Here is a 22,145-nt window from a genome sequence, read left to right as displayed (position 1 = left end):
GGTAGAACTGCTGGTGGTTCAGATCGCCTACCTGGCTTGATGTATCTGAAATTCAAGAACAAGTCATTAGGCATCTTTTGTCATATAATTCAATCTTTAACAAAATGCCCTTACAAACAACAACACTCCAGATTCCTTAGATTATGATGTGTGACCTCACAAATAATGTGTAACTTGAATATTGGACAAATGCTAGTCTGACTTACACAAGTGTAATGTGAAACTTGAAGCCTCCAGTGCACATTACACATTTTACATTTTAATATTGGATTATATTGCATTAACATACAGTATATCAGAGCCATTTCAATCAAGTATTGCATGTGTCTGGCAGATAGTTGGTCTATAATATTTACCTCTGAACCTCTTCATTATCCAAATCACAGCTGTCCAGGGCATGGAGAGATCTCTCTGGGATTCTCAGGATGGGGTTGTGTGCTGTGGCAACATCACCTCTTCTGTATACAACAATTGCCATGGAATCTGTTGTATTTTTGCCATCCAGCGTCTCTTCATTCTGGTCAAAGTTGTCAATGGCTGCATCAATTATCCCATGTTCTGTGGTTCTTGTCAGTCCATTTGGAATGTAAACACCTTTGCTTCTCTGTAATTGATCTGCTGCTACTGATGTGAGAAATTGACGCACTTCATCATACGACACACAATGACCCATCATGTGTAGCTTGTTGATAAGGGCCTTGCTGCCAAACTCATGATGGATCATAATCCCAAGTCCTAGTGTGATAGGTGTACGCCTGCTGCAGCACTGTGCAATTAGATCATGGCAAAAGGTTATAACACTTGTGTTATTCTTCAGAGCTGGGTCCTCATCACAGGTCTGCACATTTTTAAATGCACCTGCATTGACACACCAGTTCACAAAATCATACAGAGTGTTTGGCACATATTCACTGCACTGGAGAAGGGAAAGCTTGTCACTGCTTATGTAGAATAGAGGCTCATGCTCAACCTTTTCCATAGTTTCCCTCAATATACCTGCAGCCTGGTGGAGGATTTGAGTGTCAGTGAGGGTCTCTGTTCTCTGTGGAGGCATTGTCTCCCTGTCTTCTGTTATGTTTTCTCTGAGGAGAGAAGCTTCTCTCATTGCATGGCCAACAGTCATGGCACCAGAACAGATCAGATCAGATTTTCCAGGACGTTCAATGAAGATGAGTTTATCCCCATAATGCTGGTTCATCTTTTCTTTGAGTTTCCAGGATTTATACATTGTTGGTTCTGTAGCTGTACTCAGTTTTCCTTTATAGCTCTCAGTTACAGCACTCAGTGTTGTGACAGTCATATGCTTTGAAAAAACTGTCTTAGTTAATTCTTCAGTTAGCTCAATGAAAGCTCTTTCATGTTCATTTAACTTCTTTTCTGTTAAATGTTTGTTTCTAGCTGCTAGAATGTTCCTTTCTGAAAGATAGTGTCCTAGGCAACTTCTGTGATACTTTGCATCATAGGCAAAAAGATCTTCATAGGTCAGCATACGGTGATGTATTATTTCATCAAACCTCTCTGAGGCTGCGTTGAGGACCTTTGACCTTGTACTTTCACCTGTACCGGTACATATAGGGGTCAGGCCTTCTCTCTTTGTGACTTTCTGGCTGCAATTGAAACATTGGCTGCAAATGAAACACTGGCTACGGATGTCAAATCTAGTGTCTCTGGACAGTCTAAGTCTTTTACTGATCCTGGGGTGGTTCTTGATCACTGGTTGTAGGCATATAGTTATGTGTGCTTGAATAACTGGCCCGACATGACCTGTGATATGAAACCTTGACCTTGAAGGACAGTATGTCATCTGAGTGGGGCGATAGTCTCTTATGAACTTCATCATCTCGTCCTTGAGCAACGTTCAGTATGGTTCTGAGTCCTTGTAAGCTGGGCTCTGCTAGCCTCTGCCTAGATCAGAATGCCTGCACTATGGTTTAAAAGCTCACAAATCTTTCAACATATTCAACAACATATTAATATCATAGTTGGACATATGTGTTACCTGTTATCTGTCATTAGATTGGTGATAATCTGAACAGAACTGTCAATCCACAGCCCCTCTCCCTCTGAGATGGAGATTGTTATGGCTGCTGCTGCCCAGTTGGCTACACAGTTTTGAAACATGCAGCTGTCACTCAAACCAGAGTGGCAGAGAGTGTTCCACTGTCAAGCTTCAAAATTATTTCTATACTGTACTTTGAATTAAGGTTCCAGTTTTAATAAAACCTGTACTATTTACACCTATGTTTTAGAGGCTTGCAATTTAGAACTAATAAACTTTATTTTATTGGGTTACTCTTATTCTGACTATTTGGTGATGTAGTTCAGCCACCTGGTATTTCCCTCTCCAAATATGATGACCATCAGAGTGAGCATTCTTAACTTATAGGCTATTATGCCACTTATCCCCCATTCGGAATTTGACTGTATCAGAGAAGAGGTAGGCCTATGTCTAAAGAAATCTCATTTGCAATAGAACTGTATGAGATATTTCCATACAACTACTGGTTATTGTTCAATAGCACCTTAGACAATTCAGTAATGATATATTTTTCAGGGATTTCTGTTTTTCTGATAAATGAGAGAAAAGTGATGGAGTCCTATGTTCCTGTCACCAAAAAGTACAATTTCCGTCTAAACTAAAGCTAAGTTTACAGGACTATAATTCAGTATTTATTTAGGTAAATAGTTGTCTGACTATTTGGTGATGTAGGACAACCACCTGGTTCATACCTCAGCAAATCTGAAGAGGAAAGGAGTGATCATTCTCAAGTTATGGGCTTTTTTGTCACCTTCCCCATATTCGGCCTGGTCTAATTTGGCTCTTTTTCAGGGATTGGGGTAGCTCTAAAGATCAACCAAAAAAACATCTTTTCCCCAAAAATAAAATTTGACAACAATCAATTTCATTAATGGGAGACCCTAAAGATAAGAAAAATCATTGTTGTCATTTGCTCTACCTCGGGTAGGGGTATCTCGAAAACTAAAGCCTTTTTTGAGGACTTGCTGCTAGACTATTTAGAATGTAGAGTGCATATTGCGAAATTTCGCAACGTCAATAACGCATCGGCCTCTAAAAAACGCACGTTTTTTTTTTTTTTTTTTTTTTTACTCCGTTGCGAAAGGGCCCCCGCCGCCACCTTGCGGGGGGGGCCCGGGATTTTGCGCTACGCCACTGGTGTGTGTGTGTGTGTGTGTGTGTGTGTGTGTGTGTGTGTGTGTGTGTGTGTGTGTGTGTGTGTGTGTGTGTGTGTGTGTTTGTAGTACGTGCATGTACGTTTGCGATGTTGAAACTAGACTGGTAGATCTTGGCAGACTGGCTACTTGAAAAGTAGATCTTGGTTCCAAAAAGTGTGAGCACCCCTGCTGTATGTTAATGTTTTCTCTGTTATGCCCTTTATACATCATGTCATTCATACAGTTCACCAACCAGGCCCATTGCTGTTTACACTGATTCCATTGGGTATATGACATCATCATACAGAGAGGAGAAGCCATAATTCCTGAAGTCATTCATTCTAATGGGGCAATCTGGACATCTGTTTCTGTGTTGTGTGCATGCTTTGGATGGATCTATTGCGGCAAGTTACCATGCGGGAACAGAAAGTTGTCAAGCTACAGAAAGATGTAGCTATCAGCAATGGTTTTATGGCATAGCAACAAAAACTGACAGCTTCAGTTTTTGGGAATTGGTAAACGTTTGACGATTTTCCATTGTAAGCATCCGTTAACCTGTGAGCTTGTAATTCTTTGGAATTGTTTGAACTCCTGCTAGCTCGACGATAATTTCTGAGGTTATCACCATAATGTCCCTTTGACAGTGGCTAAGTGACTCATTGTCTGAATGGATATGGAGTTTATTGAGGTGGACAATGGCAGTGGGGCTAGCAAACTATCTGGCTGTGCCTCCAACACGCAATGCTCTGATGGAGATAATGGTGCTGAACTGGACCCTTCTACCTAACCTGCCAATGTAGTGTGGGAGCAGAAGGAGGAGGTTTTTAAGCCAGACATGTACGCATGTTTTTTGAACGCATGGAAAATATGACAAAAATAACTGAACATGTGTAGCCTTATCACATGGGAAACCTTGGATGGGACATGGATTTAGGCTACTGCACTTTTATGAGCAGCAGGGTGACCCTAACTCACCTCAGAACATGTAATACATACTAAAGATGAAATAACATGGTTATATATAACAACAGCTGGAAACTGCTCTTTGAATTGCGTTTATTTCAGAACCTATCCAGATACATCCCCATTTACATCAATGAATACATTTGATTTGTTACATTCAATATTACAGCACATTTCTCAGAAGTGCATGCATAAAGCATACGTGTTTCATTATTAAGTAAGACCAGGCAATTGCAAAAGAGGGATTCATATTCATTTAAGTGCTTGTAGTAATCATGCTGTTATTTAGAAAAACTATCCACTGGTGATTCTAGAGAGAGGATTTAGGCTCAGCTTTCAGCTCTTTGATTGGCTGAGCTTGCTCCTTAGTTTTGTCCCCAGTTATCTCATCTTTGCTCACTCCATCATCTTCAGAAAAGACATTCTTTCTTTTAAAATTGTCTTCCTCTGTCTTCTTCTCATCAACTGCCTTCTCTTTCAAACCCATGGCTTTCAATGGTGATGTCTTAATGATAGATATTTCCTCCTGTTCAGGTGTTGCATCTTTTTGGATTTTAATGAGTACCTCAGACTCCTTGGTCTTGACACTCTCTGTTTTTGTAGGAACATCTTTGGGATCTAGAACTTTCTCAAGCTCTTTCGCAATTTCCTCAGATTTCTCATGAGTTGTATTGCTCCGAGGTGTCACCTTGTGTGAGTCCTTACTCTCTGCAACTGCAGTAGTTTTATCTGGTATTATGAATTCCTCTGCACCTGCCATCGCTTTGTCTTCATTGCTGCTCACCTTTGACTCTTTCAGACTCATCTCCTTTTCAGGAGTCTTGGGTACCTTTTCCTTACTTTCAGGTGTTGTGCTTGGAAGTTCATATGCTTTGTGGCCTTGAGTTTGATTGCTCTCTGGCACAACACTGTGTGAGTCCTTGCTCTCCACAACTGCAGTCGTTTTTGTTTTATCTGGTATTATCAATTCCTCTGCAGCTGTCATCATTTTGTCTCCACTGCTGGTCTCTTTAATCTTCTCCGCTTTAGGAATGTCTGTCAGGTCTGGTTTTGGTAAAGTCTCAGATTCTTTCATCTTCTTCACAGCTTTGATGTCATCCGTTGTTTCATATTTTGTTATCTTTACACTGCCCTTGAGTATTTCTTCTGCAGTGGTTTTGATACTATCTTTGTTGCTGCTCACCTTTGGCTCTGTTGGACTCATCTCCTTTTCAGGACTCTTGGATGCCTTTTCCATCTCCTCGTCTTTAGGAATGGCCGTTAAGTCTGATTTTGAGAATGTTGCAGATTCTTTCAAATTGTTCTCATCCTTTGTTTCATCTTTTGTTATTTTCACACTGACCTCTTCAGTGGTTTTTAAACTCCCATCCTTGCTGATCACCTTTGGTTCTGTGGGACTAGATGCTTTTTCCTCCTTTTCAGGTGTTGTGCTTGGGATTTCTGGTGCTTTTTCACGCTGAGTTGTATCGCTCTCTAGTGCCATGCTGTGTGAGTCCTTGCTCTCTGCAACTGCAGTCGTTTTCATTTTGTCTGGTATTATAGATTCCTCTGCACCTGCCATCGCTTTGTTTTCACTGCTGGTCTCTTTAATGTTTTCGTCTTTAGCAATGGCTGCTGTCAGGTCTGGTTCTGGTAAAGTCTCAGATTCTTTCACATCTTTCATAAAGTCATCCTTTGTTTCAGCTTTTGTTATCTTTACACTGCCCTTGGGTATTTCTTCTTCAGTGGTTTTTAAACTCTCATCCTTGCTGATCACCTTTGGTTCTGTGAGACTATGGGCCTTTTCCTCCCTTTCAGGTGTGCTTGTAATTTCTTGTACTTTGTCACGTTGAGTTGCATTGCTGTCTGGGGCCATGCTGTGTGAGTCCTTGCTCTCTGCAACAGCAGTAGTCTTATCTGGAATTATAGATTCCTCTGCACCGGTCTTTTTTATATCCTTGGATTCTTCAGGAGTGTCTGTTAAGTCTGGTTTTGGGAACAGTGATTCTTTCAAAATGTTCTCATCCTTTCTTTCATCTTTTGTTTTTTTCACACTGTCCTCTTCAGTGGTTTTGAAACTCTCATCCTTGCTGCTCACCTTTGGTTCTGTTGGACTAGATGCCTTTTCCTCCTTTTCAGGTGTTGTGCTAGGGATTTCTGGTGCTTTGGTGTCCTCTGATGACTTAACAGGCTCCCAAATCGCCTTAGTTGGAGTAGTTTTAATCTCTGTTGTGACCTCAACAGTTGTTTTGTCAGTGGACGTCTCCTCTGAGAGCACAGGGACAGCCTCCTCTTGTACTGTAACAGCCACCTTCAGGTCGGTAGACTCCAACTCAGGTTTTTGCTCTAGCAGAGGAGTTATGTCCTTTTTCAGATCTACCTCTTTACTCTCTATTAATGGACTTTCCTTTAATGGACTCTCTTTTTTGCTACCCTGCTGTTCCTCTGCTGAGGCACTCTCCTCTTTCATATCAAGTTCTTTTTTCTCCTTAAAACCACTTTGTTTTAGGCTATCCTCTGTCTTTGATTGGTTGGGCTCTTTTGAGATTTCATCATCAATGGGTGCCTCGGCTTGTGAATCTAGTTGATCCTTTTCTTCATCACTGGTGGCGTCAACTGATTTAACCTCCCTCTGTATAGGTTTGACAGTGTCCTCCTTCCTCTCAACTGCCTCTGCCTCATCCCCTATTTCCTCTTTTCCTTCTTCACCCTCTTCTGACTCTGCAGGGCTAACTTCACCTCCATGCTTCATGGATGTTTCTACCTGCGGATCATCAGCCTCCTTTTCATCCTCCTTCTCTGGGGCCTCCTCACAGAGACCAGACTTATCTTCCTCCTCCTCGTCCTCATTTTCCTCATTCCTTCCCCTCTCAGATTTGTCATGTTCCTCCCCCTTCCTCTGATACACTTCTTCTCCTCCAACTGTGTCCTCTGACCTTGTCTCCTCAAACTCAGACATCTCCACTTGTCTGATGGTCTCTGTGATGATCTCTTCCACAAACTTCTGGGGCTCGGCTCTCCTGGTGGGCCCCCCCTGCTGGGGCAGGCATGGGAGAGTGTAGATGGGGGACTGGCGGTATATGTATGGCAGTGAGATGTAGGGGTCAGAGATGGTGGACAGATGACTCTCCTCACCCTCCAGGAGTTCCCTACAGGTAGAGAGATAATTAGGTCTTCATTTATAAAAGTTACAGTTGTATTTATTCATTTGTCCTGTAAAGCACATTGTATAGCATTTATGCATGAAATCATTGATTGAATGAGTGTAAAATTGTGAGATCATGATTCATGAGTCATTTATGGTCTGTTCATTTAAGTAATTCATTAAACAGTGTAATTAATAGTTCATTAAACAGTGTAATTAATAGTTTCATGTTGTCAAGTGTAATTTTCTTGTTCATGTATTATTATTATTTAGTCTATAGTAGTTATAGTGGTCTCTTACTGTCTTTGAAAGTCACTATGAATTATTGTACTTTGTACCGGCTGAGACATGCAAGGCAAAAGTTTTACCTGAAGGAAAGAATCTCCACATCCAAAGCCATGTTTACATTCAGCAGGTCCTGGTGTTCCCGCAGGTGACCAGACATATCAAATTTGGCATTTGTCAACTCATTCTCCAGCTGTCTGATGGTATCCTGGATAAAAAACAATCAAGACATGGGTTTAATCTCATCAGCCTCTGAGGCTATTAGGCCTAGGCCTTTAATAAAAAGGTGAAGAAAGTTCTTCCTCTAAGTGTAGGCCTACAGGGCAGGCCCAAACGGTGCATTAACTTAGGAGGGTACTCATACAAAATAAGTCTTTAATACGGAAATAAATCTTATAATGATTTTATGGATTTATTTACAGTGGGTAGAGGTAGGCCTACACAATAAATCGTAGCATACTGTACCTGGTAATCAACCATATCTGCATTGTGGCAGTCCTCCAGCTCGTCAAGTTGCTTTGCCAGTGCCTCTCTCGTGCCTTTTGCACAGTCCAATTCAATGTTCTTTTCCTGCAGGCGCCGTTTGTGCTCCTGGATCTCTTGTTTGGACGCCTTCAGTGCTTCTCTCTTTGTCTCAGCAGCTTTGTTCAACTTTGCAAACTGGGCATGGAAACATTTGTCTGCTTGCTGGATGTCTGATATGGCTTGACCTTCTAATTGCGCCCGGATCTCCCTGAGAGCTGCAGTGATGTCTGGCTTGTCAAAGTGGTGTGCTTCGACCTTTAGCTGAGTCTCTTCTATCTGGGCCAACATCTCTGACACCTCAATCTCATGGTTTTTCTTCAACAAATGTATCTCATCCACCATTGACTGGGCTTTCTTGCCCAGCTGAAGCTTAGCCAAATATGTGTCGTTGATGTCCTTTTTCAGCACTATAATGTTGCTCTCAGCGTCTGATCTGCTACGTGCCTCTTGGTCATATTCCGCCCTCAAGTTGAGGAAATCTTCCTCCAAGACCTGATGTTCTATTTCAATCTGACACTTCTGAAGCGTGATGTCATTGACTTGTTTTCTCAGATCCCTTATCTCCGGTTCGTACTTCTGTGCCAAAGATGAAGAGGATTGTGCCTTCTGCCTAATGTCCTCAATTTCGCTCTCTAGCAATTGATTCTGATGCTCCAAATCACGCACCTTTTCGATGAACCCAGCAAATCGGTCATTCAGCCCATGGAGCAATTCCTTTTCGTTCATTTTCAGTTTACCTAAATCTAAGCTCTCTGATGCTCTCAGAACAGAGCCAAACTCTCTCTTCTGCAGAGCATTGCCTCTGTTCAGAGATGCGGCTGCCGCCTCAAAGATCCTTGATGTCTGTTGCGATGCAGTGGAGGACCCAGTCAGTTTTGTCTGGTATCGTGAATACTCAGATTGAGTTGTTCTATGTGGAGAACCCGATTCAAACTCCATTCTGTGGCTCATGGTGTTGCTGTGTAGTACAGCTGAAGATGTGAGGGATAGGTGATGCCTCAAGCCTTTTATACCTCCCTCGTCCACTCAAGCTGCAGAATCAAACTGTTCATGCTGCTTAAAATGTATAGAATCAGCTGGTTGCCAGACTGTCTGTCAGCGCACGCGTTCTGTCCATCACTTCTTTTCCTTTTTTGTTATAGACAGCTGTGGCGTAGCTCATCATTTACCTTTAAACGCCTGAAGCTGCACAATGAGACCCCACAGTTGTCTTGAGTCATTGATAATGCTATTTGTGGATTGGTGAAGTACGTGCCAAATAAATACTTTAGGCCTCTACTGTACTGCAACAGTTTCAACCAGGATGCACAAGATACTCAGAGCCCTTTGTTGTAAACACAATAACAGCATCTATATCAATGCATCTAGATGGTTCATCCCTATCTCAGTGCAAGTGGATGCACGTAAGCGTTAATAACAGTCTGACAACTTCAGTAAATTCTATATTCTATAATGAGTCTATCCAGATTATAGACCTGTGTAAAGGTTTGTAGACCTTTGTGTTAATTATTATTGGTTGGTGGAGTATAGTCAATTTGACATAAGCTCTCATTTCACAGCACCTTTTTAAAAATGTACAAGTCTACAAGAGGAATGGATGAGTCAGCTTGGCACGCTTAAAAGCCAGTAACAAGCAAATGTCCTGGATGGGTTCCAACTCTGCAGACTTCACACCTTGTACCAAGCCCTATACAGTATCTGGAATATGTTTGAGTGAATAATAGAAATTGTAATATTATATGACTGATATTACTTTCCTGATTATACATTTTCTTTAGTTTTACCAAGGAGTTATATTCTGACACATAAAACATGTAGGCTAATGTTTGGAAAATGTAGCAAACTATTTCTCTTGAATTGTGTCCACAAATGTTTTTAAATCTGTGTTAGTGTGTTAATCTGTGTCCCTCAAAACTTGCGACATCTGTGGCATTGTGCTGTGTGATAAAACTGCACATTTTAGAGTGACCTTTTATTGTGACCAGCCTAAGGCACATCTGTGCAATAATCATGCTGTCTAATCAGCATTTGGACCAGGCGATCAGGCTCATGAACAAGCCCACTGTAGACAATTGACTATCTTCCCCAAACACAGCCCATGTATATACGGACTACAGAAACCTTAAGCTCACAGACACTTTTCTACTGAACTATCTATTATCACTATTTGCACCCCTAGTGTATCCTGTCTTATCTGTACCTTTATCTTGTATTATGCCTATTATTTTTGTTACTTATGCCCTTGTACTACTGTCACTTTTTTATCTTGCAGTATGCCTATTGCCTTATGTCTTGTGCTGCAATGCAATGTCAGGAACCGAAGCCTAAGCCTAATTTTACTCTCTTACACTTGTGTAAAGGTGACTAATATAGCTGTTGGAGCCATATTAAGGCTTTTTGAGTTTGATTAAGAAAATCTATTAATGAGATATTTTGTATTTACTTTGTGTTGAACATTATGAAATATGTTTATGAAATGTTTTTATTATTATTATTTTTGTCATGTATGTACCTTTAAGGACATAGCCGGTCACCTACCTGATCTAATTGAGTGATTGCACCTGGTGGGAGGTCTTGTTTGGTAGGTTATGGTGGAGCTGATCATGTTTTCAACCGCACAGGATTTATTGCACAAGGAAAGTCAACCCGAGTTTGTTTAGTTTAATAAATTATTTTCTTGTTTTTGATCAACTACGACTCTGAGTGCTTTCAGAGGAGAGTGTGTGTCGGAAAAAACATGCTAAATGGAAGAAGGAGACGGGGATTAGCCATTTCAATAGCTTAGTGGTTCAAACATATCAATAGCCTATCAGTCCTACCTACATTCTACCTTTATCTATCCAGAGCTATGTTACTGCTGCTGCGATGGCCTCTGACTAACCTCCCTCCCTCCCTCCTTCCTTCCTCCTCCTTCTCGCCTGCTCTTCCCTTTCCCTCTCTGTACCCCCAGTCCTATTGTGGATCAAGCCCTGACCAGCACTAAGGCCAAGAAGCTGACTGGCCTCCAGCGCTTTTTCAGCCACAACAAGGGCCAGCTGGAGGATCTGAGCTGCAGAGGAGAGGACCGGAAACCAGGCCAAGCTGCTGGGGTAAAAAACACATTACACCCAGACTTAAAAACAGATGAAAATCTGGCTAAACATTTTATTCCAAAAGTCATTTAACACTAGAAGCGCCACGGGTGGGATCTGCCCTGGGAATTACTGCTATATAAATACAAAATAAATGCATTATTATCCAACTGAAACCGAAAGTCCTTACTTCTGTCTTGCATGAAAATCTTTGCATTGTTGCATGTTGAAGAAGAGTCAAGTCGCCAGATGAAGAGGGAACAACTTGTTTACATTATATACTATATTATATATATCATTTTATTTGTGCCATAGTTGCGTTGCGCATAGGAACATATGAACATAATTTATTATAGCAATAATGGTCAGCTTGTGCAAAGCCTTACATCTGTGGTTTGAGGAATGAAAATATAGTGCTCCCAGTACACATTGCTCTGAATTTTCGAACGGGGACGCTCTGTGCTCGCTGAATTTCCGAGCCAAGTCCCACTGATCAGCTCCCTGGGCCAATAAGTAGTATACTTATATTACTATAGGCCTATTATATATATTATTTAATTCATTCTATATTGCATGAAAATTCATTGCATTAGGATTTCATTGCATTCGTTGAATTGCATGTTCGGGCGCAGGGCAGTAGTGACCCACCATTGTGTGTTCAATGTATTGTGTAAGAATAACACTATTTAATAAAGCGCTGTCAATTTTCCAATATTGCAATATTTATTACTATTATTTTTTAAATGAATGAATGATTTACGCTATGGGCAGACATAATGAAATGTTTACTTTCTGTGTTAATTCACATCATCCCTGTCAAGTGCAGGTTCATTAAATTGGCTGACTTTATTTACATATAATGACATCACGTTATGTTGCTTTATTTACATATAATCACATCACGTTATGTTGCTTGGAGATAATTTTGTATGAATGGTTGGAATTACCGCTCTAACAATTCCTCATCTTCTCATATCATATAACTCATATTTACACTTCTGGTTAGATGCTAAACTGCTTTTCATTGACTGGTACTTAAGTTTGACTCTGCAGTGACAATAAAGTTGAATCTAATCTAATGTAATAGTTGGTCCCCCGGGAACCGTGTGCTGTCCAAGCTGACTCCTTCTCCTCCTCCTCCTCCTGGCTGCGCTTCCCTTTCCCTCTCCGTCGCCCAGGCCCATTGTGGACCAAGCCTTGACCAGCACTAAGGCCAAGAAGCCGGCTTGGCACCAGTGCTTATTCAGCCGCAACAAGGGCCAACTGGAGGATCCGAGCTGCAGAGGAGGGCTGGAACCAGGCCAAGGGGTAAAAAAACACACTACATCCACACTTCAAACAGTGTGATAATCTGCCTAAACATTTTATTCCAAAAGTCATTTGATGTTGCCTGGTCGCCCTAGACTGTTTGTGCTCTTCACCAACTTTCATCATCATGCTTTTTAAACATTGGTAGACATTTTAGTGAGATGTAAGTGTGTGTAAACTGGTGACACCTATCCCACAGCAGGTTGCCCAACATCGGGAACACATGCTTCATGAATGCAACCCTCCAGTGCTTCCTTGGCCTGTCCACCTTCTGCCTGGACATTGTTAGGCAGGAGGACTGCTGGCAACACACCTCCTCCTCAACCCTGCTAAGGTAGGCTACAGAGCCCCCTCACACACACACACACACACACACACACACACACACACACACACACACACACACACACACACACACACACACACACACACACACACACACAAAAACACAGAATACCCACCCACCAAACCACAAACTTACCCTCCCACATGCACACACACACACTGGGTGTCCTTCATATGTCTCCCCTCATCTGGTTTATTAGTTGTAATTTGGTTCAACAACACAGCCACTTATTATCACTGTGATTTATTTTCCGTAAGAGCCATACTTGTCTAGTTGAAAGCAGAGGGAGAAGCTGGGACCAGACTAACCTATAGTATCGTGAGTGAATCACACCTGATGTCTGGCTCCCTCTACAGGTGCTTCACAGAACTGCACAACTGGAGGCAAACTAACACCAGTACCGCCGAGTCAAAAAAGAAGAAGGTCCTCCGAAAGGTTAAGAGCTCTGTGTCCATCTATGAGGAATAAAGTGACTACAAGCAGGTGAGATACAGGCTAGGCTTTCATCATAGTTGGTCTTTTGTTTTTAGTTCTGTGTCTGTCTAATGTTCATACTCAACTTAATCATAGTATGCTTAGTTCATCAGATGACAAATACATGATTTTGTCTACTTGTCAATCTTTGAAGTTTGTTGTGCACAGTCCTTCAGTAGGAAGGTGTCTCTGTCAACCAAGCATCAGTTTGTTGTTGTCTGGTAAACGTCTTGTCCGTGTCTTTCCTGTTGTCCTCACCGGATGCCCATGAGTTAATGGTGAAAACGAGAGAGGAGCTAAATCAGTCAGATAATTAGATGAGTCAGTTGAGGTCAGATCTCAATAGTGCAGTTTGTAGGTCTGTCCTGTACATTTAACTAACAATCTTATATAATTTACTGTGTCTGCTTACAGCGAGACCAGCAGAAAAATGGTGCCTATCACCTCACAGGCATCATCTCGCATTTGGGGGACAGCCCATATTCGGGTAATTGAAAACATGCACGCACGCACATGCACTCACGCACTTGCACAGAGATTGACATCTCAGGTTCACCCTGTTCCTCAGGTCACTACATAAAGTGATGTCCGTGATGCTCATGGCGATGGGTGGCTCTCTCTCGATGATGCCAACATGGAGAGGGTGGATGAGGACACTGTACTCCTGTAGAGGAGAGGGCACACACAGCCTACATTCTCTTCTATGTATTCAGGAAAGGCTTAGGCATAGACCTTCATTCATTTGCTCTGTGAGTGGTTTCAGAATTCACCAAAACTTAGCAAGTTATGTATCAGCCAAACTTTGAGAGATACATCATCAATCTAAGCTAGTAAACCGTAATGTGTTCCTATGCAGTATCTAAGTGCTCTTGTCATTGTCCCATTCTAGTGGAGCAGGTGATGGGGACCAGGTGCCCCCAGCTCTCTAGGCCCAGAGAGGCTCAGGGCTGGGGGCCAAACACCACGTTGGTGATCTGCCCAGGATGATCGCTTGACAGCTGACGATCATCATGCCAAGACCAGCATGTGAGCCCGCCTCCGTGTGAAGATGTTCCTGGTTGCTGATAAGCAAAACAAAGAAAATGTGCATTTTGGGGGATACTTAAGGTAATAAAAAAACATATAAAATACATATAAACACTTCATTATGTATTGTTCACATAAAAAAACATTTAATAAAAGCAAAATACATATTAAAATGTAATGCAAATAAAATAATAATATTTGGCACATTAAGTGGAGCTGAGCGCTGCATACATAAAGAGTTCCTTTAGTGTGAAGTCCAACGATGCCCACAGACAAAAACGAAAAACAAATGGAAGGAAAAAAACAACCAAAAAAAGTGGTTAGACAGGTCTAAAAAACATAACTTGACATTGGCAACTGATAGCAGGTTAGAACAGGTTGATAACACAAGAGGCTTGTCCTGTTCTACTGTTGGTCTGAATCATAAAACACAGTCAGGGCAGGTTTCTGGGGAAACCCCAGGGAAGTCACATAAGAGCCAGGGAATCAGGTGAATATTAGGAAATAGGGGCTGTGCTTTGGCTAGGGATGTGCTTGTCCTCAATGTTTGAAGTGGAATGACATTTCAATCCTATTATATGGGGGTTTGTATTTTAGAGCTGGTGCTCTATAAACCGTAGCAGTACTTAAGCAGTGAATCATTGGAGACCCATATTGGAGATATCCGACCTACTTCAACCAACGAGCGAAGACCCAACCTACAGTCTAGAGTTCTCTCCGTCTGGCTTCAGTGTTGACACCTGCTCTGTGCTGACAGTCAGAGGATCAGAGCCGTTACTCTCCGAGCCGTACAGCTCGTTGTCCACCATGAGCTGTCCAGGACCTTGACCTTTTCCTGTAGGCCTATTAGGAACAGGCGGGCCCGGCTGGGACAGGGGCCGGTAGGGCTGGTATACCCCTTCTTCAGCCACGGGCAACCCCTCTGTGGGCCCATTGAAGGTCCGGTACACATCGACTGCTGGGTCGCCGTAGACGCCCACCTCAGGCCTGTTTTGTAGGAGGTGCCCGTAGACCATAGTGTCCTCGATGGAGGCGTAGACGTGAGACTCGTTATCCTCGCGTGACTTAGGAAAGCGGTTGTTACCGGGCAGGAAACTGGTACCGTTGGGGTTGTAGATGGACACCTGGTGAGTCAGCCGTCTCTTCTTCTTCCTGCTTGGACAGGCAGGAGGTCACAATTTAACATCACTTATTCACTATGCTGCTAACAAGCAGCTTACTGTGACAGAAAGGGACATTGTCTTATTGACATCCTCAAACATTTAAATAAACTAGACAAATACAATTTCTGTGGACATTTTGAAGAGTGCCAAACCTGGACTAATAGTTTTAATTCAACAATTTAAAAGTCCATAAATGGATGTACCAATTCCAGATTGCACCATAAGCATAATATATTACATACAGCAGTTTGTTGTGTACAAACAATGGAGGGAACATGAGACTCAAGGCTTGAGGCTACCAAAGGCTCAAAGTATTTTGGCCATTTCTTGTATTTCCTTTATTAAATTAAGTGACCATAAGGTGAGGTTCAAGGGAACCTTGGGCAGCATCATAACCCTACAGTACATGATGTACTATGGCAATACAACAACAACAGTAACAACTCAGTTCGAGTAGCTCACCTGATGACCACACAGACCACTGCCAACACGACCACCATCAGCACCAGAAGAGCAGACACCACACTCAGGATGATGGTCAAGAGCCGGTCTGAGGAAAAAACACACACACACATACACACACACACACACACACAGCTGAATGATTGAATTTAGAGAAACATACACATTTAACTGTCATGACAATTCCAACATTTTACACACATGTTATCCAATGTGTTCCCAGGAATACAAAATAGGTTCTCTTCAACTTCCCTGATGAGGTCATTAGTTACAACGGTTAATAAAGGTGGCGTCTCACTCTTATCCTTGTGCAAGGTGATCTGTGTGACCATGCTGAAGGCTCCTGTCTCAGGCATGCAGTTGGACATGTTGAGGTAGAAGCTATCGGAGGAGGTGAGCTCGCTGGCCGCCATCTCGTCCTCCCTCCGACTGTACATCTCCTCCTCGGAACCCAGATTCTGTGGAACACGAACACTTATCTTGTGATCTTGACAAAAACAATAATGATGAGATAAATAAGTCATCTCCATAAAACAAGATTGTTGACTAATTTCAGCTATACAGTAGGAGTAGGTGCATTGGCACTGATCTAGGGTCTAGAGTCTAGACTATATGATCAGATAGTGGAAGTCTCCCTTGAGCTAGGAACACCCAATCTACTGCAAATAGTGAAATAGAATGTCTCGTGCTGAAGATAAAAAAAAATATGCAAGTGGTTCCTATCATTTTTGAATATTGTCATTTTTTTACAAAAATGATAGGAACCACTTGCATAATTTTTTTTATCTTCAGCACGAGACATTCTAAAAACATTTACTAAAAGCATACAAGACATACCCTTGACAGTTATCAACACAGAGCTAATTACATTTGGCTAAAACTCCCACCTGTACCCTGATGTGTGCATGGCGGTTGCTGCACTTGGGCTGGCTGATGTTGGTGAACCTGAGGTGGGCCTCCAACTTGTCAGTCACAAAGACAATCCAGGACACGGTGGAGTAGGGCTTCATACTTGCCGGCCAATTAGGAGAGGTCAGGAAGACTGGGACGCCTTTCTTAGGACACACAGTGAAGATGTAGTTCTCTGTATGGGTGTTGGGGAGGGAGAGAGAGATGTTTATTTTCTACACGGCACAATGTCATTTCCACCTAAAGGGCTGGTTTCCTGGACACAGGTTAAGCTTAGGCATACTCTTAGATTTAAAACATCTTCAGAGGAGATTCTCCATTGAAAGGGCTATTTAATCCAGGACTTGGCATGACCATCCATGTAACTGCCCGTACTGGACATGTATGAAGTTGCTGTTACCTGTGATGTCCTCGGTGAAGGCCATATTGAGTAACGGGCTCAGGTGACGAGATGCCGGGCGCAGCACTTTGTCTCCCGTGATCGTCGCAGTGATGGACACATTGGTGCGGACCTGGACCTTACTGATGGCACCACCCTCAGCCCGAAGGCAGAACTGGCCAACAGTGGTGCCATCACCCTCAACTATGCTTAGAGTGACGGTGTTGTTGCATGTCTGGCCAGGCAGGGACTGCCTCATGTTGCCACCAGGGGCCAGCAGCTCTACAGCACCATGCTGAGGGGGCCTCAGGGTCCAGGTGATGTTAGACAGGGAGACTGGTAGACACTCCAGGACTGGCACAGTCAGAGAGACAGGGGCCAAAGGGCAGTCCTTCAACTGGCGGCATTCTAGGAAATAATGGATGATTTAAAAACAACAGACAAAAACGAAAGAAAAGAAAAAGAAATTCGGTGCCTGAGAAGTTTCTAAGATAGATGAGTTTCTGTCATCAGAAACATCTTGACTGGTATTACAGTATGTTCATCTAGGTCACAGCAGACACACACAGCAGGTTAATGACTAGGTGAGTTACTAACTGAGTGTTACTGCCTCTGGGCTATGTGACTCAGAGCTGGATACGGCAGGTTTACCTATGGTTCTGCTAGCCGTCAGCAGCAGCTCGTGACGTGAGCAGTCCTGGAAGGACAGCTCCGAGATCTTCCCTGGGGGGACACTTATCTTCTCCTGGATGACAGAGTTCAGTTTCAGTTCACACTTTGACCTGGCGCTGGTCTTCTCAATGGAGAGGGAAAGACCACTGTCTGTCCTCAGGTCCACACTGCACAACACTGCAAAGAAGACGAGTATGTGTGTTTACCATGGTTGGAGTCAATTCCACAATTCAATTCCCTTCCCGAGATCATTTTTCCTCACGCCCAATTCAATATTCCTCCATAACAATTCCATTAATTAAATTCCCTCCTTAGACCAATACTTGCTTAATACCAATTATTTTACATCCCTAGTGACACCTTGAGGTGATTTAAGGTACCTTGTTTAGATATCTGATTAATACATGACATGCCATAGTTCTAATGTTAGGGAGCTCAGCTTTACTGCAAATGATCATGAACAAATCATGCCATTAATTTCAATATACAAAAGTACATTCATTCATCATTTGAATTAACCCCAACCACGGTACGCAAGTGCAAGCACGCACACATTCACACACACATACAGTAAAAGCTAGCCTGGGGCACTGGAGCCTCCAAAGTGACTTAAGGTACAGGAAGTGTTTCCTGGCTAAATGCCATTCATGACTCAGTGATGATGTAGCAACCCAAGATCTCCCATGAACTTAGCTTGGGGGGAGGGGGGGGAGTCATGATGCTATCGGTCTGTAGACAAAATGATTCATGATTCCCTCAACCCCCACTGTCTAAAGCGGCATGGTGTGTCATTACAAGTCCTAATGTAAACGCGGGGTTTCCAACTGACTAAGATGATGTAGCAACCCAGGATCTCCCCCTGACCTGACCTGGTATGTGGGTATGGGGTGGGTTGCCAGATGACCGTGACACTCACAAGTAAAATCTCATGAATTTACCACAATACTCATGATCCAAAATCCACCATCCATTAAATTCATATCTGGTCTGGATTCGCACTGTGCAGAGTTGCATACCTCACTGGGCCATCCCCAAGCATCACAGTTAGCATTTACCCTGCATGTACCTCTGGTCCTGATAGTGGAGACCCTGAGGTGCAGAGAGAGGCCAGGGGAGCCAGGGGGGGCCCTTTTCATCTCACAGTTTCTCAGGGAGAGGGAGAAGGAGTCTTGGAATTGGGCCGGCTTGGGGTCCTCCAGCTTCACCACCGTGGTCGCCCCGCCGCTGTGGCTGTGGTACTCCACCCCAGGTATCTTCTTCACACACTGCGGCTGAGTGTGTCCCACAAAGGCCACCGTAGCGATGTGTATGGGGGGAACCACAAACTGCCACTCCATCAGGTCGTCGTCAGGGAAACTGGCAGGGTAGTTTGGAGAAAAGAACTCCGAAGACGATGTCCCGTCTGGTAGGGTTACCATGATGACGGCAAGAGCTGAGGGTCAAATGACAATTAAGTTGGTGGCAGTGTCACAATGCTACTTTGATAAACAAATCATATGGTTAACCAGGCCTTTCACATCATGACAGACCAACTCTTAAATCATGAAGTATATATGCAATTCATTACTATAGTGCCTATATCATTCACACTTGAATAGAGTGATGCCATGAAACCTCCCACCTTTATCTGTTACAGCGATCTCACATCATTCTGTTCAAACTCACATTTGATTTCCTTCCCAAGAGACGCATCAAACGACGCAGGGTTCAGCCTCCTCCCTGCTGGGACCTCCAGAGATACCCTGCCCTGGTTGAGCATCTGAGCCCCAGTGACGGCCCCCTGTCTGCAGTAGGTCCCGATGGCCACCCTCCCTGTCCGCTGGAGGGCTTGGAGGGTGTAGGTATGTTGGTCTGGACAGACCTCCGAGGGCCGGACCTGCCTCAGACCCGTCTGGGTGAAGTCTAGACGAAACGCTCGCGGCCCAGGCGCCTTCAGGTTCCAGGTGAAGGTACGGTTAAAGTCCAGAAGAGGGAAGGAGCCAGCGTCGTTCTGGATGATGTCACCGTTGCAGGACTTTGTGGTGCACTCTGATTTACAGTGAATACACTAGTAAGGTGACTTTGCTTGCAAATCATACGCAGGAACAATATTTAGATACAAATACTGGTTGTACTGTACCAAACAGGTATAGTTTCATGCTTGTGTTTTGATTAAATATTTGAGCCTATGTAAGTAGTATGTAACTAAGTGGTGAACAGTGTATCTAGACTATAATTGCATATAACCTGCCAGAGTACTGTAATTACATAGTATTAGCAATAGCATCGCTAACTTTAAAATGAGACCTCAGATCAGTTCATTCATCCGGTTCTCAGTTCAGGTGTAACTGACAACTTTTACCTGTGTGCTTAACCTTCACACATATGGCTCTGATGTCAATGATTGATAGGGATGCTCCGATCTGGATTTTTGGGGCCGATACCGATCACCGATTTTTTTCCTCAAGATCTACCGATACCGATTTTTTTTTAAATACATAACTGTAGGCCTACTGACTGGATAGCCTACATATTTTTTGCTTTTTAGACAAAAGTTTTGATCCATTAGGCACCAAGCAAACGCAGACCCATTTTTATGGCATAGTAAAGGTCTGGCCTATCACCCAGTTAGGGCCTGAAGCCCAAGTCAGTCGATATGGCTGTATAAAAGACATCATAAACGTGGCCTTCATGGTTTACATACTGTTACGTCCTCCTATGTTTTCTGTTCAGTTATCTGTCTTCCCCAGGGGGAAAAAAAACAAAAACAAACAAAACAAAAAAAGATCGTTTTTTGCGATCGGCCATTTTAGCCGATCACCGATCGAGTCATTTGGAGTGAAATCGGCCGATTTAAATCGGTGGCCGATAAATCGGAGCATCCCTAATGATTGAGAGGGCTCTTACCTATGTCTCTACTGACGTCCACAGTGAAGACCTCCTGTGGTTTTGGGCAGGTAAACTCCACGGGAGTCGCTACGCTGTTGGTCAGCATCACAGAGGCCAAGCATTTTCGGCCCCCACCTTTACCTGTGCACACAGTGCACTTTGACCCTGCATCCTCAGTCTGACTGATGTTGAATGTAGTGCCCTGGTCCGGGGTCAGGGTCAGTGTCAGGCCTTCTGGGAAAAACACAGAGAACAGACTTGAATTATATATGCCACACAGCACATAAAAATATGCTACAGTAGGGTAATGTTGTACAATACCAAAAGATCCAATTTGAATCAGAGGCCCAATCCCAATTCACCTCTTGGCCCTAATTTTACCCCTACCCCTCTGTTTCAAGAGGTAGGGCTACATAGTCCTCCAAACTGAGTTTTTTCAGATGCACCCTCCGAACAGAGTTACAAACGGAGTGTTATACGAAATCCCAGAATGCCTTGCGAATCATCTGCAAGATAGTGGCAAACGCAAGATAGTGGCAAAGGCAAAAGCAATCTTCTCCAGTCTTGCTCCAATTAGGATAGTCTCAAAGGCTGCCACAAACAGGATGGGAGAGATGGCACACCCCATAGCAATTTCTACCTCTAGCTGCTGCCACCCAGTGGTGAAATCCTGGAGGGCAAAGCACATTTGTAGGTCCTTGAAGTAGTTTGCTACCAAGCTCTTGACAAAGGAGGGCATGTGGAAGAACTCCATGGCATAGCTCATCAGCTGGTGTGGAACTTATCCGTAGGCATTGGCGAGGTTGAGCCAGATGACATGCAGGTCTACTCCACTCCTCAGGAGTGCTCCACACACCCTGAGAAGCCTGGGACTCCCGCCTTCTGGCAGTTGGTGTCAATGTAGCCATTCTCCATCAGGTAGCTGGTCATCCTTCTGGCCAGTACAGAGAAGAAGATCTTTCCTTCGACATTTAGCAGGGCAATGCTCCTGAATTAGGGATGGACGGTTTTTCGGTTAAACCGAAAACCGGGGTTTATAAAAATAGAAACGGTTTTTTATCAAAACCGTCTGAAACCGGATTTTTTTTTTTTTTTTTTAAGAAGAATAAAATAGAATAAGAATAAAACTGGAACATGTCACATGTTTGTCGTGTGTGAAAATAACAATGATACAGTCTGAATCTGCCACGCAATGAGTGAGAGGTTTGGGCAGTTGTGAAGAATAACTGAGGATTAATATCTAATTGGGATTATATTTAAGGGTAACGAATCACTCTATGGGAAAGATAGTTGCCTTCAGTTATTGGTAGATAGGAAAGGTTTTTTACAATTACTCGCTTACATTTAATAAGATCATTTTCGCTGCTCTCTGTAAAGCGCATTGGGTCACTTTTGT

The 22,145-nt window shown here is 43.1% G+C and overlaps 2 protein-coding genes across 2 annotated transcripts; both read right to left on the bottom strand.

Moving 5' to 3' along the window:
- Positions 1–813: 813 nt before the first annotated feature.
- On the bottom strand, positions 814–9,022 carry LOC308166643 (neurofilament medium polypeptide-like; the record flags this gene model as incomplete). The annotated part of the gene is made up of 4 exons (XM_080540971.1): positions 814–858; positions 6,881–7,265; positions 7,630–7,754; positions 8,012–9,022. 4 exons carry the CDS (start codon positions 9,020–9,022, stop codon positions 814–816), a joined length of 1,566 nt encoding a protein of 521 aa, XP_080397097.1.
- A 5,972-nt stretch (positions 9,023–14,994) lies between these two features.
- On the bottom strand, positions 14,995–21,503 carry cdcp1a (CUB domain containing protein 1a; the record flags this gene model as incomplete). The annotated part of the gene is made up of 10 exons (XM_080540968.1): positions 14,995–15,448; positions 15,922–16,009; positions 16,220–16,379; positions 16,809–17,005; positions 17,231–17,617; positions 17,861–18,058; positions 18,948–19,313; positions 19,547–19,909; positions 20,768–20,983; positions 21,275–21,503. 10 exons carry the CDS (start codon positions 21,501–21,503, stop codon positions 14,995–14,997), a joined length of 2,658 nt encoding a protein of 885 aa, XP_080397094.1.
- Between the last annotated feature and the right edge of the window lie 642 nt (positions 21,504–22,145).

Source organism: Nansenia antarctica, assembly GCF_963989245.1.
Source record: "Nansenia antarctica genome assembly, chromosome: 10".
Classification (NCBI taxonomy): domain Eukaryota; kingdom Metazoa; phylum Chordata; class Actinopteri; order Argentiniformes; family Microstomatidae; genus Nansenia; species Nansenia antarctica.
Note: the sequence above shows the minus strand (reverse complement) of the source record. Positions and strands in the feature narration are given on the sequence as shown.